The 16,609-nt window shown below is 46.9% G+C and overlaps 1 protein-coding gene across 1 annotated transcript in view; it reads left to right on the forward strand.

Moving 5' to 3' along the window:
* MAP6 (microtubule associated protein 6) overlaps positions 1 to 15,898 on the forward strand; it is a 33,651-nt gene extending 17,753 nt beyond the window's left edge. The window contains exons 2-3 of the mRNA XM_075492045.1: positions 13,620 to 13,833; positions 15,543 to 15,898. Of these exons, the coding sequence (XP_075348160.1) occupies positions 13,620 to 13,833; positions 15,543 to 15,743 (415 nt within the window). The 3' untranslated portion in view covers positions 15,744 to 15,898. The remainder of the gene's footprint in view (positions 1 to 13,619; positions 13,834 to 15,542) is intronic.
* The last annotated feature ends 711 nt before the right edge of the window (positions 15,899 to 16,609 follow it).

Raw genomic sequence — 16,609 nt, forward strand, 5'->3', positions numbered from 1 at the left:
GCCCACTTTAGTCTTTCCATGATGCTTTAAAAGCAACCTTCCCCACAGCACCCAGGGCAATTTCAGTGTCATTTCCCCGTGTTTCCTCCCCAGTAACTCTCCATATGTCATGCAAACTCCGGAGCTGGAGCTCTGCACCTTACCATCCACAGCACAAATCAAAATTACATCTAGGTTTTGCAGCTCTTGAAATAAGACAGTATTAAGGGTAAAGATGGGGGGGGAAATCCGCCTCAGCCCTTCATTGCTTTCCCTTAGCTCAGTAATCCTTTATCTTAAGATCTTCGCTCAAGCCTCAGCTCTCTTCTTTCGTCTACTTAGTTCACACCCAGCTCTATTATGGTTCTTCCATTTAAAAGGATTATGACCTCTTAATTTCAGCTAAAGAAATATTCAATGGGTACGTTGCAGAGGAAGGCGTAAAATGGAAAGCAGAGTTCAGCCCTCTCTGTCAAAGCCAGCAACAAGCTAGTCACTTTTGCGTGCTAAAAAAAAATACTTTAGGTTCATTAGATATATATAAAATCTTGTAAAGAAATAGCACAAGCTCAAATACATACACACGCATAGGCACAGCAGAGGCAGGCGATTGGACCGAATGTAGGTTAATCTTGCCTTCATCCACGTTCTGTATTGCATTATTTGAGGCTGTGTGGGTGCTCACGCTGCGTTATGTCGCGTGTAGCGTGTTTCCCTATCCCTGACTTCACCTGCTTGTGTTACACGCTTGGGACACCGTGGAAATGCAGCTCATCAAGCCACAGAACTGCTTGCTGTGAAATAGTCATCGTGTTGGATCTGGTACCCCAGCTGATGGATTCAAGGGATTTCTGCCGGAGTAGTTCTTGCAAAAAAATACCCGCACCGCTCAGTGGGAAGCCACAAACCTGCGTGCAGTGGGGATGCCGCTCGCAGGCATGCCTTGCGGATGGACGATATATAAAAAGGTCACGGGTTTGAATTCTCTTTCCTTATCTGCGAATAAGGCGTTATGCATCCAAAGCATGTATGTGTAAGACATTTGGATTACATGTTATTTTCGATATTTTATTTTGTAGACTAAACTAGGATAAAATTGGGTGTCTTTGGAGCCTAAGCATATGTGGGCGCTTTGCTTTCACAGGCGATATTTTAGCTTGGAGACTCTGAGCTGTTGAAGTGTAAGCTCACTTAGGAGGTACTTGGTTGTTACTACACTCAGATTTCAGTGGTCTAACAGAAAATAAGAGGCCGTCCTGGTTACAGCTTGGCCTCTAAGCTGTCTTGTAGGCATCTAGGAGACATATCCATTGGTGTGGGCAGCAACTGAGGCTGTGACCTTGCATCAGTGTCTCCATCAGCTCTGCAGAAGCATGGAAGGGGGAAGGGGGATGCAGCCAGGAGACGATAGGGTTAGACCATGTGTTTACCTGCCATGGGCAGTACGTATAGAAGAAATATGTGGTATTCAAAATCTTCTTTGCATTGGGCTTTCAGCAGCATGTCACTGCTTCAGCCCAGTGCAAGGAAAAACTTGAATACAACATATTCTGGGCACTAAATTTGCCATGGGGCTTGGTTTACTGCTCTTCTACTTAGCGGTCAAGGTCCTTGTTCCTCAATGCATCCTCCATGAACGTTCGTGGGGATCCTGATCCATGATCTCCCTTTTCCTAGCATTTGCTTTGTTGCCATCTTGGACATGCAAACCTTTTGAAATCAGGTGACTCCGTCTTCTGTTAAAGTCCACACCAGAATTGCTTTTATGTATTAACTGAAACTCAGACTGTGACTAACTAGTTTCTTCATTTTTCATGTGTATGATTAAGTTTTAGGACACCTGGCACCCAATCAGCACATGAAGGACACAGTCATATAGTAGCTGCTAGAGTGAGGAGCAAATAACAATGCCCCAAGTCATCAATGCAGTGGCACAACAATAGCTGCTCTTTAAGTTTCACCATCTTCCTCCTTTACCCCCTTTACTGCTGAATCTATTTCTACTCCTGTGCCAGGATGAGCAATTACACTGTCATGCAGACTAGAAATGAAATCCAAGAGCAACGCTAATTTTGAGCTGCGTTAGAAACACAGAAAGAAGGGAGGTAATGATTCCCTGAAGGGAGCAGAAAAATACAGCTAGTCGAATAACACTGCTGCGACAGAAGAGCTATTTCACGTCAAACAGCTACGTCCTGACCTTCCTTCGGAGAAGACCCATCCTTCTGCATCCATGATTTGGATGATAATTGAATAAATTCAGACAAAATCTTACCTGTCGTCCTCAGCACCACCCGTCTCCATCTTTTGCCTCAAGGGCAAACCTTGCGGTTCCTATGCAGCTGAACTGCAGTATCGCTAAAGCATCCCCAGGCTGGCAAAGGGCCAGGATCTAGGGAACAGGAGCTGGTGATGAGCTCAAGCGGCTTCACACCAGAGCTTCCAGGAAAGTCAGGGCAGGAGGGTTTCCCCAGCAGTCCCTGCCCAGCACTATGAGGGTAAATGGCCTTCATGAAAACCCCCAGCAGTGTGAACGCAGCGATTTGGACCAGCGCTTTGTCAGCAGTGCTGGTCAGTGAGATGCACCCTCTTTCATCTCCTTGGGCAGCAGCTCTTCAGTTCTGTAACCATCTGGCCTGTTGTGGCTGAAAGGGGGTGCCTTTGGTTTCCCTCCCCATCCCGCTGCTGGATCTCTGGGGTGGTCTGATCATATTATGAGTTTGTGAAATGCAATTGCTTCATTTTGTTTAACACCTTTATCAATGATCTGGACGAAGGGATCGAGTGCACTCTCAGTAAGTTTGCAGATGACACCAAGTTGTGCGGGAGTGTTGATCTGCTGGAGGGTAGGCAGGCTCTGCAGAGGGACCTGGACAGGCTGGATCGATGGGCCGGGGTGAATTGTATGAGGTTTAACAAGGCCAAGTGCAAGGTCCTGCACTTGGGCCACAGCAACCCCATGCAACGCTGCAGGCTTGGGGAAGAGTGGCTGGAAAGCTGCCTGGCAGAGAAGGACCTGGGGGTGTTGGTTGACAGGCAGCTGAATATGAGCCAGCAGTGTGCCCAGGTGGCCAAGAAAGCCAATGGCATCCTGGCTTGTATCAAAAATAGCGTGGCCAGCAGGAGTAGGGCAGTGATCGTCCCCTGCACTGGGCACTGGTGAGGCCGCACCTCGAATGCTGTGTTCAGTGTTGGGCCCCTCACTACAAGAGAGACATTGAGGGGCTGGAGCGTGTCCAGAGAAGGGCAACGGAGCTGGGGAAGGGTCTGGAGCACAAGGCTGATGGGGAGCGGCTGAGGGACCTGGGGTTGTTCAGCCTGGAGAAAAGGAGGCTGAGGGGAGACCTCATCGCTCTCTACAACTGCCTGAAAGGAGGGTGTAGAGAGGTGGGGTCGGTCTCTTCTCCCAGGTAACAAGTGATAGGATGAGAGGAAATGGCCTCAAGTTGCGCCAGGGGAGGTTTAGACTGGATATTAGGAAATTTTTCTTCACCGAGAGGGTTATCAAGCACTGGAACAGGCTGCCCAGGGCAGTGGTTGAGTCCCCATCCCTGGAGGTATTTAAAGGACGTTTGGATGAGGTGCTTAGGGACATGGTGTAGTGGTGGTTTTTGGCAGTGTTAGGTTTATGGTTGGACTCGATGATCTTAAAGGTCTTTTCCAACCTATATGATTCTGTGATTCTGTGATTTGACCTAAAAAGCTTCATTTTCCCCAGCCTTAGTTAGCACACCTTGCTGCACCAGATTCCCCTCTTACAAGTCACATCACGGATTCACATATAGCTTTTGCAGTGTGGTCCACCAAGCTCTGATTCAAGAAGTCATTTATGCCCGTATTTACATGTAAGGAGCAGCTAAGAGCCACTGTGCGTGTGCTGAAGTGTTTTGCTGAACTGAAATAATGCATTTTTAATCCGTCTCTTGTTTGTGTCTTCAGACACTTGAAACGAGGTGCTGAAAACATCTCTCCGCCAAGAATCCCACTGGAGCCGAAGGCTCGCAAGGCCAGCACCTGAGCGCGGCTTCAGCGTGCCGTTTTGCATGGGGATGGGCAGAAGCAGACAGGCTTTAGCTGGCGACAGACCCAGCCTGCGGTGTGGCCGCAGGCAGCTGCCGGTTTCTCCGTATCCCATCGGATACTCGAATGAGTTCATTGCACTCGGCATGAATTGCACGGAAAAATCTTTGCGCTTGCAGAAGAGCAGAATTTACCACGCAGTGTTGTCTTTGCAAGTTCTTCCACTTTTCCTAATATGAAGGTTTCTTCTCAAGGGGTTTTTCCCCTGGGACCTTAATGGATGAGCCTCCTTAATTCATGTGTCCCTACCTTGTTGTAGCTGTGTGGTTGTGCACGTTGTCTTGCAAGAGTCAGATAGGTGATGCTCTTGGGCCCAGCAAACTCTCACAGGAGCACTTGGGCTCTCCTCACGCTGTTCAGCTTTCTGCAGCCCATCCGGATCTGCCTGTGGCAACGCTTTTCCCAATCCTCATCTTGCTACCAGCACCCTGTCAATAAAGATGCTTTTGTGTCAAAGCAGCCATGCTATGAGCTGCTTTGCTTGTTTAACCTTGTGGCAAATTTTAGTCATCTGCCCATTTGGAGGACAGGGGGGATGAGACGCTGCTCTTGCTCCAACCAACTGGAGAATAGACATCCAGGCCATTAAACGGGATGTTAGCAGAGCTTTGACCTGGCCCTGACCCATTTTCCAGGGGTGAACATGACAGTTATAGATGGGTTGTTCCTGCAAGCACGCTCAGAAATGTCAGGCTGTGATCACCCTGGGAGCTTTCCTAATAGGCTGCATCGACTGCATTGGTGACACCAACATTGACCAACTTTACAGGCTTGAGCATGTACGGAGATACCACAGCAGCTTCTGTATGGAATGGCCAACATGTGTCCCTTCATCAGCCGGACCCGTAAGCTTATAACATCAAGGGAAATTCAGAAAGGTATAAACTGGCAAATCTCCCTGGGGTTCTGATTCACACCAGGAGGCTTCCTGAGGTCTCACTGCCATTGGGTTTAACCTCTCTTCAGATCTCCAGATGGACCTTTCCTTGGTTTCTGGCATTTCTGCAGTGGCATCTCCCGGTGTTATCTTCCCCAGAGTCCATGCTCTCTCCTTTGGTGGGTTTTTAGCCACCAGGAGGTAGGGAGGGCCTTGGGCTGCTGGGCTGTAGCAGATGCTGATGGATATTCTATATTCTTTATCTATATTATTTATCGGACTGTGCTTTCCCCATGGCTGGCTGAGCACAGGGACTTGGGTGAACGCTGCAGGCTGAAGAGTGGAGCTAAGGTGAAGGTAGCAGTGGAAGGAAGGAGATGATCATGGGGATGCTGGTGTTTACCCTGAGGTCCACAAAGTGGACTTTGTGAGTCAAAGGTGCCCAGATGTGCCACCTAGTCTGAGTGTGGGGATTTATCTCACCCTTTCCTAGCATACATGGACCTCTCCACGCTGCTCGGTATCCCAGGGGCTGGCTATTCCTCACGGTGGTCCTCAACTCTCCTATTTCTCTGTGCTGAGACATGAGCAGTGGCAGGGCTGTTACTCTTGGGGTTACTCTCCCACAACTTCGTTGCTCTCTGAGCTCCTTGGCCCTCTGCAGTGTTCACCGTCATCTTCACTCATGTATTTGTGACGTTTAGACATGACAGCACGTGCAATAATTCTGCCTCCTTGAAAGGCCGTGCTCCGTGGCCCTCGGGCAATGCAATATCCATGATTTGTGGGCTGCTGACTCAAGCAACTTTTATAAACGGATCGCAGCATGGTTCTGCTCTGCCAAATGACTTGACTTCATCCTTTTCGGTATATTAATCATATCTCGCTCATAGCCTGCTTCAGCCAGTGCTAAAGTCGCTTTGTTGAAGGCTCAGCACTTTCCTCCTCTTCTATGCCAGTGCTGTACTTGATGGGCCCTAACCAGGGATGTCCACAGATACTGGTCCTTCCCCGTCCTGCTCACACTTACTCCATTGTGCATTGTCCAAGTTTCAAATTCATGCATTAAGATACCGCATTGTTTTAGTCTTTGTACACAATTAGATATCGGCTCGTCCAAACTGACTTGCTCTGTGTACGTATATATATGTGTGTGTGTGTGTGCGTGCATGTCTTGGAGGTTGATTATTAATGTTTGGGAAAAAATAATCTTAGGCACCAGGAGCTTCATGATACCATTCACAGTCTCAGTGCAGCTTTACAGTAAATTATTGTGTACAAGATAATAGCGTGGGCATTAGAGGATAAAGCTGTCATTAAGCATCCATGCAGGAGTTGGAGACACGGCACTTGATGCAGCGATGAGGGGGCAGTTCTTGCACTTGCGGTGGCAAATTTTGTGTGTTGACAAGACCATTGCAATAGGAGTTGGTTGGAATTGACCTCTTAAGCAAAGGGGGCTGGGGTGGGAGATGGGATGAAAGGGTTGAAGCCAGTGTCTTGGGGTGCGGGGGACATACGGTGTTGCAGTAACACGTCAGGCTGTCAGAAGCAGCAAGGAACCATCCACGTTCAGGATTTTAGACTTATTTCCCTGGGAGGCAAGAACACGTTGTGCCATTTACTATCGCACGAGGGACCTCCGCATGGGGCAGTGTTCCTTTATCGCTGAAAACGTGTTAGGAGTCATGTTTTGGCAGAACAGTAACCATTGATCCAGCTTATCTTTAAAATTAGTTGTGTTTGCAGGAGGATACACAGCCGGTTTATATTGAGTCCAAATGGGATTTTTCTGTTCACATTAGAAAAGAGAACAGCTTTAGGATCCAAACATGTACGTGCTCCTCATATGAGCAACCCTTGGTGAGCAGAATTTGCTTGCAGTCCAGCTAGTCCAATATCTTCTGGCTGATCGCAGCCAGGACCAGACAACTAGAGGGACATTGTAGGAGATTCCTACAGTGTGGAATAGCTCCTGCTTTGGCCCATAGTTTGTAGAGGACAGCTAAATGCTGAAGAGCAGCGTTAATGATTATCTTGAGGATGTCTTGCTGAAATTTCCTTTGATACCTCTGAATATTCTGAATATCCATCTAAACAGCCATGACTGACTTAAAACTCATTAAATTCTGGACTTCAGTGCCCTCCTTTGGTATTGAGTTCCAGCGTTTGACCAGGCATTATCATTGACTTTGGATTTCCCGCTGTTTAATTTCACTGAAGATCTCTTTTCCTGCGTTAAGAGGGAAAAGGGAGCTGGAGAATATTTGGGAGCAAATGATACTCTATTCCAAAAAGGCAAAATAATTTGAAAATCCCAGACAAAACTGCTTCTTAGTTTGGCCAAAATGTATATTTTTTTCATTGCTGTTTTGTTTAGAGGAATGTTAAGGAGAAATGTGATGTTCTGAAATATTCCTTGTGAAGCAGTTTGATGTTTTGCTTCCTAAGGGGATTCATAGTCCTTTCGTGTTGTCCTGAGTAGAATAAGGGAAAAATGGGATGGAAAAGAATTAAATAAACTGAAAAAGAAAGTTAAATTTTAATTTTAGAATGAATGAAACATTTCAGGCCAAACATTTTATAAAGTTGTTTTTTTTTTCCAGTGAAAAATCTGAATATTTTTCATTTTTGCTTGAGCTGTAGTTTTTCAAATGAAGCTAGAAATGTCCCTTCTGTGCAGGACTCCACCATGAAGTTCCTGGTCTCTCTTTTCTGCGCCATTCGTTATTTCATATGTGCACATCAGGATGAAGGAACTGGGCTGGCTCAGTGCCGGTAAAACTGCTGTCAACAGAATACATTTAACATCCTGTGCTCATTCTGAACAAACGTAACCTCTCTTTAAAGTCCTTCAAAGTAGGTGGAAGCTTTGAAGTGGTTAAACCTGGTCCCATCTGCCCCTCCTTCCCACTCTTGGCTTTGTTCTGGCATCCATAGATGAAGGCAATCAATGCCTGCATGATTGTTGGTGAGCATCTCCAGAGACGGCTGCATGGCATAGCTTGGAGCTCACATCAACCCCATGTCCCCTGGCTGGGGTGGAGGAAGATGTTGAGGTCACCTTCACCTGCAGCCACCTTTAGCAATCCTCAGCCAAGGGGAAAATGCAATTAAAATAAAATAACCAGGGTGGATGAAGCCCCATGCAAGAGCAGTGTGGTATCCACTGATAGATGTGGAGAACAGCTCTTGGCTTTAATGGGTGTAGATCAGGCCACCACCTCCCCAGGCTACTCTCAGCTTATAAGAAGATCTGCTACCTATTAATTTGCAAGATGCAAAAGGACATCCTATTGCAGTCCTTTTGCAGAAGGGTTGCAAAAGGTCATCCGATGCCTCATATACTCCTTTTGGTTGAGTTGCATTTCGATTTCCATTTCAGGTCAGCACTGGGTTCCCAACTGATTCTAATTATTCTTTGTAAGGCTGGGACCAGAGCTAGGCAGAAAATTAGGAGATGTGTAATTTGCTGCTATTTCAGTTCAACCCCTCAGTTTCATGCCAACGCAGCAATTCTTAAAATCTTCCTCAGCAAAATTAAGAGCAATGAAAATCCCTTAGATAAAGAATTACAGAGCTGGACTAAGTTGTGCCTGTCCATGCCGGTGCTAGTCCATGCTCGTGACTCATCCTTGGAGCACGAGCAAAGGCGCTTGCTCAGGTTTTAGGTGAGCTTTGAGGCTGAGCTCTTTTAGGATGGGCTCTAGCACGCTCCTGAAATACTTTCAGAGCTAATTTTGTGTGGAGCGGTCTGCGGTGGTCCAGACACCACTATGACCTGTTGTTCTCAAAACAGGGGAAAATAACATTTTCAGGGCTCGTTTCAGATTGCAGCCAGAATTTGTAACTTTTGGGCACCTTCCCCACAAATTGGCCTTGGGATGTTAAATAGTAACGAGGGAGGTCTCAGAACTGCAGGGGGCTTTCCCCAAGCCAGGGTTAGTTTTAGTGTTACAGGAGCAACCGATACAATACCTTAGAGAACATATTTTTCTTAGTCCCAGAATGCCCCAAAAAAATCAACTCTTAAAGCTGCTGCTTTTCGTCTCTCTTCTTTGCTGCATATAAGGAGTGTATAAATTTATAAAGCAGCATCTCTGAGTGACATAAATATCCTGGAGCATCAGGCCACATCCAGATAGCACAGTGCGACTGCCCTAAGAGGTTGTAACCGTGCCGTGCACTGTTTGGACAACGTGAGCTCGTGGTGACGTAGGACCATATCAGACAGATATTTGATGGAGAGTCACCAGACCTAGGAAGGGGATTTAGGTCACTTTCCTGAGACGTCCCCCCATCCCTACAATCAATAGAGATGCAGACCCCAAGTAGGGCACCTGTCTCCTCGTTCGTACCTGTGCATTAGTAAATTCAATGTGCCTGGCACTAAAAAGTGGTGATCCAGGCTGTGAAGTTGCTAGAACACTCCTGCCTACATTTTTGGCCCAGGGTAACTAGTACTTTTCCAAGCAATTGTTGGGCTGGGTTCAGGAGCTGGCATATTCCAAGGGCAGTTCCCAACAGGCTGTCTTCCCTCATTCATCTGTGGTGGAGACGGAGAGATTTAAGAATTTGTACTTTCGTGCTAATTAACCATGGTAAGCTGAGTTTCTGGGCACTGACGCAACCAGCGCAGAATAGCCGGTGTCTATTCTAGTAACACTTTTTTACAGTTTGTGTTGCCTGAATATCAAAAATAGGCACTGAGATCAACTTGCTGCGCCAGGCGTAGCTGTAGTAAATGGTCTGAGTTTCTCTCCTCCTTCCACTGCCTCTGCAAGCTCTGGATAGCAGATATGCAGAATTGGGCACACTGGGTGCTTGAGCGTGGTCACAGCAGGGAGTAGCTGGTCCATCCCAGCTGTGGTAGGACTCCATACAAACGTGGCCCATGCTCGCTCTCATGCTTGAAGGGACAGGCTCTCGTGTAATAGCTGGTGATATGAAATCATGCACAGTTGCCTGCAAAGGATTTAGAATAGAATCATAGAATGGTTTGGGTTGGAAGGGACCTTTACAGGTCATCTAGTCCAACCCTTCTGCCATGGGCAGGGACATCTTCAACTACATCAGGTTGCTCAGAGCCCCGTCCAACCTGACCTTGAATGTTTGCGGGGATGGGGCATCTACCACCTCCCTGGGCAACCTGTTATTTCTAGTTCTGCACTAAATCCGTGTGACGTACCTGATATTTACAACTTCTTTGGCAACTCTGTAAAATAGTTCAAGATCAATAGCCTTCTATCCTCCGCTTCCAGAGGAGATCATGGCTGAGCTATTTCAGAGCTGGTGGACATAGTGCATCAGCATGCATCCACCTAAGAACGGCTATTGGTCTACCCTTTGCCTGCAAAGCCAGGCTCATCTTGGGAGGCGCGGGGTAGTCAAGGGTCTTGTTGCCGAGTACAGCGGAGCTAAGTACTCACAGAATTGTTATATCTGCATGAAGACCAGCAAAGCAAGGATGGAGAAGAGCAGAGGAATTTGTGCTCATTTTTGGCAGTCAGATGAGATTGGTTGTTGCGTTAGCAGGTGCCACAACGCCTTTGCACGATCTCTCGCTTCAGCATTTCAGCAACCAGCGCATAGGAGTGCAGAAATGCATTCGCTGCCGACCCACAGGTAGCACAAGGCTTTTCTCTCCCTTTCCCCCACCCCGTGTGTCTGCCTTTTCTGGAGAGATCATAGCCTTTTCAGGGAGCAGCCCATTTTTTCTGCATGTTTGCATAATGCAGCACATAATGAGGCACTATGGTAACAAATACGATCACGCTGCTTCAAAGCTCACCTCCGTATAAACCAGCATTTTATGAGCAGCAGAAGGAATAAATCCTGGTTGTGTTCCGTCTTTAAAGTCCAGCCCCTATGTGCACGGTACTACAGCCTCCATCCTTCGTCTCTGGTCACAGATGCAAGCTGTGCTTAGGTTTGCTGATTGACCTGGTGGTCCATGTGGGCTGATCGGCCAGTTGGCCTTACAATAAGTAAGAAAATGAACTTTACTGGGCTTTCCCGCAGTTGAAGAACACTATTTGGATGTTCCTCCTGTGCCCACTCACTGATTCTGAGGAAAGGTGTTGTAATTTTCACCTCTGAGATTTCTACCTCTGCTACAAATATGATAGAAAATAGCTAACGGGTTCAGAAGTTGCTAGGGAGGGATCTGAGTGACAGATAGGCAGGGACAGAGAGAATTAGTGCATGATTTTGTTTCCTTTGGAAAACAGTTAAAAACATAGAGTCTACTTATGCAACAAAAGTGGATCCTAGGAAGAAGCCTCTTACCTTCTGAGGAGCTTAGGATGAACTTTGAGTTCGTCAGTAATGTATTCACATCTTTAATCCAGTTCTTTAAAGATGTTTCCTCTTCCTTTCTCTCAACTCTTCATGCAGGAGGGATATTTTAACAACGGACTGCGGAGAAATATCTGCAAACAAATGGGTAACGCTCGCTGAACAGGAAAGAAGGGGACACAGATGAGCCCATTCATATATTGCATATATTCATATGAAGAATAGCGTCCTTCAACCAGGCAGTATCCCTGGGCCTTTGGCAGTACTATCCAAGCCCAAGAAGGGCTGAATAGTAAAAGAAGGGGAGGGAAATGAAGAAATACAGGGAAAATAAAAAGTAGATGTAGGTAGAATCAACACTAAGAAAAGATGGAGAGTTGGAGATGGGATTTGGCTCATAGATTAAGATACCTACATTTAGGGGTGTATGTATGAGTGTCTTCATGCGTACTAGATGTTTGTATTTCAGTGGAGATCTAGTGGAGATCTAGTGGAGATTCAGTGGAGATCAGTGGAGATCTAGCCAGTTAACAGAGCCCAAAGAGGCAATCAGCTCACCCTAAAGCAGTCACCCATCTTTGGCCTAGGGAAGGGCTCTCCAAGCTCCACTGACTGTGTTGGCCAGTCTGCATTGACTACCACAAGGACACAGTCACCCTGCAGATGTGGTGAGACCTTAACGTAGGTGTCTTAGGAGGAGAAACACACCCAGGAGGCAGTTGCAACCAGCAGTTATCTTGGAAGAGAAAGGTTTTTTCTGTCTTTGCAGTGGGATTATGTGAATGGGAAATGTAGTACTGGGTGGGCAGGGAGCTGCACTGATCCTGCATGTGAAGGGAACGTTTATTACTGGTCCCTGAGGACAACAGATGAACTTCTGCAGCCTAGCCTCCCTGTCTAAGCAGGTCCTCTGATGACCGATGAAGTGTGCATGTCCATACTGAAGCTTTCCTGAGCCTCTGCACTCAGTCCAAGTGCTTATCTTCATAAAAGTAAAAGCTGAATATCTCCATGACCATTTGTCAGATTCGGTTGAAGCTGATTTAAGATGTTCAAAGCTGTTACGGGAAGGGATTGACTGGCAGCGCCCTCACACAGAGTTCATTTCCCTAATAAACCAGGCTGAAAACGAGTAACACAACCCAAAGCTGGGTGAGTGGAACAGGGCAGGAGGGACAGGGTCTGCAATTTAGAGGTTCCATTGCCTCAGAGGTCCCGAAATTAAGACAAGGGCTTTGATTTCCAAGGAAGATTCACTCCTTCGTGGAGGGCTTGTATCACCACCGTTAGGATAGCTCCTGGCTTGCACTGGAGTCTTCAGGTTCTAAACGCTGCCTGGGACTATGTCTGAGCATGACCCATCTAAGGCAGCGACAGACTTGGGGTTTCTCCATCCCCATTCTCAGGCAATTTGAATGGCAATTTTTAGAGAGAAAACGAAATGGTTTGCTTCAAACCTAGAAAGATGTTGGTGCTCCGTTGGGAAAAACTAAAAAATGCACGAAAAGGAGGCTATGGATGGGAACCAGAATGTGTCCAGTAGATGCTAAAAATCTTTGAAATATGTTTGGTTTTCTTCTCCAAAAAGTCACAGCTCTGTCCAAAAGAAATGAAAGATGATGTTATTTTTTCCAGTAACTCGGGAATTCACCATCAGCTAATAAAGAGAAGCCATAGCTCACAATACCTGATAAACTGTGTATTTCCTACCCTGCTTGAGTTTACATCTAAGACAGCTTTATCTTAAACTATTCCTTTATGGAATTAGCAGAAGCTGTTGTGCATAATTTGGTGCAATATAGGCAAAATGATACAATTCACTACTTACACGGGTAAGGAGTGGCTGTAGAAAATCTTGGCTCCTTACATTTCTGAATCACCCAGCTAGCTTGCCTGCAGGGAAATTCGCTGAGAAGTGTGTCCCCTGTGTTGAGTTGCAGAACATGAATTTTGATGTTCCTTTCTAAATATTCTTTTCCACCCTAACTGCGAGAGTCAGGAACTGCTTGCAGGTAGCTTCAGTGCAGAGATGAAGCTGTAGAGACAAAAAAGCATCTATGTTTTCAAAAAAAGAATCACAGTCACATCTGAGGCCAGCTTTTCAGAGGGCACCTGACCATTGTCACACAAGTAGCAAGTTGTCTGGTGCCCAGGACTGCCTGATTTTAATAGACCAAATTTCATTTGAACTTCTCCTTTTGTGTTAATGGGTTTTAGATGACGTCAAAAATGAGCTGTTGGGAGTCGGTTTCTTTGTAAACCTGACTGGATGGAGGCAAAAGCCCTTCCAAGTAGACCTTGCTGAGCAATGAGGGATTTCATTCCCACGTTACCACTACTCTCCTGTTGGTTTAATTCCTGAACCCCTTTCTTTTTTGATCTTCAGAAACGAGTTCAGACCCTGGGTAGATGTCAAGCCTGTGAAAGCTATAAAAGCGAAGGCCCAGTACAAGCCGCCAGAGGAGAAAATGACCCACGAAACCAGTTACAGCGCTCAATTCAAGGGGGAAACCAGTAAGCCTGCTCCAGCCGATAACAAATTCCTGGAGCGCAGAAGGATACGCACTCTCTACAGCGAACCCTACAAAGAACCGCCCAAGGTGAGAAATGCGGCGGAAGGGACCCAGGGCCGTCACTGCTCCTGGTAGGACACGTCCAACACAGTAAGGCTGGGCTGAACACTGCCTGCTGTCATTCCCCTTATGTGGCATCTTCATTTCTGACCAGCGGGTACATCTGGGGATCCACCTTGGAGATGGTGGTGGATGAAAAACTGAATATGAGCCGGCAATGTGCGCTTGCAGCCCAGAAACCCAATTGTATCCTGGGCTGCATCAAAAGAAGCATGGCCAGCAGGTCTAGGGAGGGGATTCTGCCCCTCTGCTCCGCTCTGGTGAGACCCCACCTGGAGCACTGTGTCCAGCTCTGGGGACCCCAACATAAGAAGGACATGGAACTGTTGGAGCGGGTCCAGAGGAGGCCGCAAAGATGATCAGGGGGCTGGAGCACCTCTCCTACGAGGACAGGCTGAGAGAGTTGGGGTTGTTCAGCCTGGAGAAGAGAAGGCTTTGGGGAGACCTTATAGCGGCCTTACAGTACTTAAAGGGGGCCTACAGGAAAGCTGGGGAGGGACTTTTTATCAGGGAATGTAGTGATAGGACGAGGGGTAATGCTTTTAAACTGAAAGAGGGTAGATTTAGATTAGATATTAGAAGGAAATTCTTTATTGTGAGGGAGGAGAGGCACTGGCACAGGTTGCCCAGAGAAGCTGTGGATGCCCCATCCCTGGAATTGTTCAAGGCCAGGTTGGACAGGGCTTTGAGCAACTTGGTGTAGTGGAAGGCGTCCCTGCCCATGGCAGGAGGAGTTGGAATTAGATGATCTTTAAGGTCCCTTCCAACCCAAACCATTCTATGATTCTATGGGCTCTAGTACAGGTTGTTGCACTTTGGAGACAATACTGCCCTACGTCAAACTGTAAAGAAGTGAGGGTAGGGCACGGATGAAGAGGGTTTTGCGCTGTCATTTCCCAGGTGATTATCTAGACAGCTTTCTCTTTCTCCCTCCAAAACTATAGGCACCCCACATTACACTTTATCCCAGGAACAACATGGTAAGAGCCAGATCTTCATCTGCAATTAATTCAGAGCGCTCCACAGGTTTTGACAGTAAGCACTTTTGGCTTTGATCAGATGGAGGACATGTGTCGATAAGGGCCTGGGCTGAAATGTCTTCCAGCCTTGTTTTCTAGGAGCAGCAGAGGATCTGCATGTAAATGGAGTCGGTGTGTGCAGTTTTACTCCTTCCCAGAGTCTGTAAGTGTGTAGATTTGTGAGGTCTTGGAGGGATGGCAGGGCCAGCAGGAAGGAGCTGAAGGCTTCTGTTCCTCCTTAATTTTGAAGCTGTCCTCCCTACTTTGGGGGCTGTAGAAACAAGTGGATGCCAGACACCGTTGTGGACTTTGCTCAGGTGCAACTCGGTGTCTTGCAGCCCCGCTACCCTAAGCAACCTATTGTAGCAATCTATTAGGGACAAGCAGACTGAGGAGTCATGACCTGCAAGAAAGGTGGGGAGTTGTACCAGCCTCATCGTCCTGAGCATCATTTCTCTGCTTCGAGTCCAGAGAGAGACAGTCCCCTCTGGGCTTGCAAAACCCCTCTTGAAGTCAGAGGGCAGGGCATAGCTGAGTAGATAAGTAACTTTCATGCCGTTTCCGATCTAAATCCTATTTTCCACCTGTCCTTGTGTCTCTCTTTCTCTCTTTCTCTCCATCTCTGTGTTGTCATTTTGCATGTCGCCCTCCATGCAGGTGGAAAAGCCTAGCGTAAAGCCTTCCAAACCAAAAAAGACCACAACAAGCCATAAACCCCTGAAAAAGGCCAAAGACAAGCAGATTGCATCTGGCCGGGCTGCCAAGAAAAAGAGCGCCGAGACCTCCAACACAGCAAAGCCAGAGGACAAGGAGAAAAGTAAAGAGATGAACAATAAACTGGCTGAGGCAAAAGAGTAAATGTCACTGCACTTTCCTTTCTTCCTTGGTTTTTTCCTTTTCTTTCTTTCTTTCCTTTTTTTTTTTTTTTTTGATTAAATAAAGGCCACAAAATTAATTAGAGGCTTCTAATCTGCTTTTTGTTCTGATTGTATTAGAAGCTTTTCTGTTTTATTTCCAAGGAGGATTAAGGAATCCTTGTTTCTGAGGTCAGGTTTGTTCTGCTTTGCCTGCACAACACGGCTCTGCACAGAGTGAGGGATGTGGGAATGCACAAGTGGGGTCGTAGGAGATGAAGGTGATGGATCAACCGTGACTGCGTCCAACAGCCTGTCCCTTTCCTTGGGCTTGGTCCTTCAATGCTTTGATGGCATGGAAGTGCCTGTCAAGCCATGGAGGGGCTGTGCTTTCATCCCATGAGGCCCTTTTGGGGTTGGCCGTTGTTTGGTTATCTCCCACTGGTGTCAGCAGGTGAAAAGTTTTGGAGGCAGAGAGGATCAGAGGTTCATTCGTGGTGCCATGGATCTGCCATAAATCCGCTAGAATCAGTGGTGTGGCCAAGAGCACTTTCCCCTGGTGACACCAGTGGGACTTTTGCTCCAAGAAGCAACAGGGAAGGAGATCCTGTGCAAATAAAGGGCCAGATCTTCCCCCAGGGTAGCTGGGGGATAGTTCTAGCTGCATCAAGGCAGCTTCACCCATCAACACCACTCAAAAGATTTGATTAAAAAAAAGGAGTCAGGGAAGGCGCAGAGAGCAGTGGAGACTTCCCAAGCATGTGGCAGGTCAGACTAGGTTATCAGCAGGCTGTTCTTCCCTATTGTTTTCCCTAGGTTATGGATTTTTTCAGTTATTTCTGGTTTGTTTTGAATCTTGGTCTGCTTTCT

This window comes from Mycteria americana, chromosome 1, assembly GCF_035582795.1.
Source record: "Mycteria americana isolate JAX WOST 10 ecotype Jacksonville Zoo and Gardens chromosome 1, USCA_MyAme_1.0, whole genome shotgun sequence".
NCBI lineage: Eukaryota > Metazoa > Chordata > Aves > Ciconiiformes > Ciconiidae > Mycteria > Mycteria americana.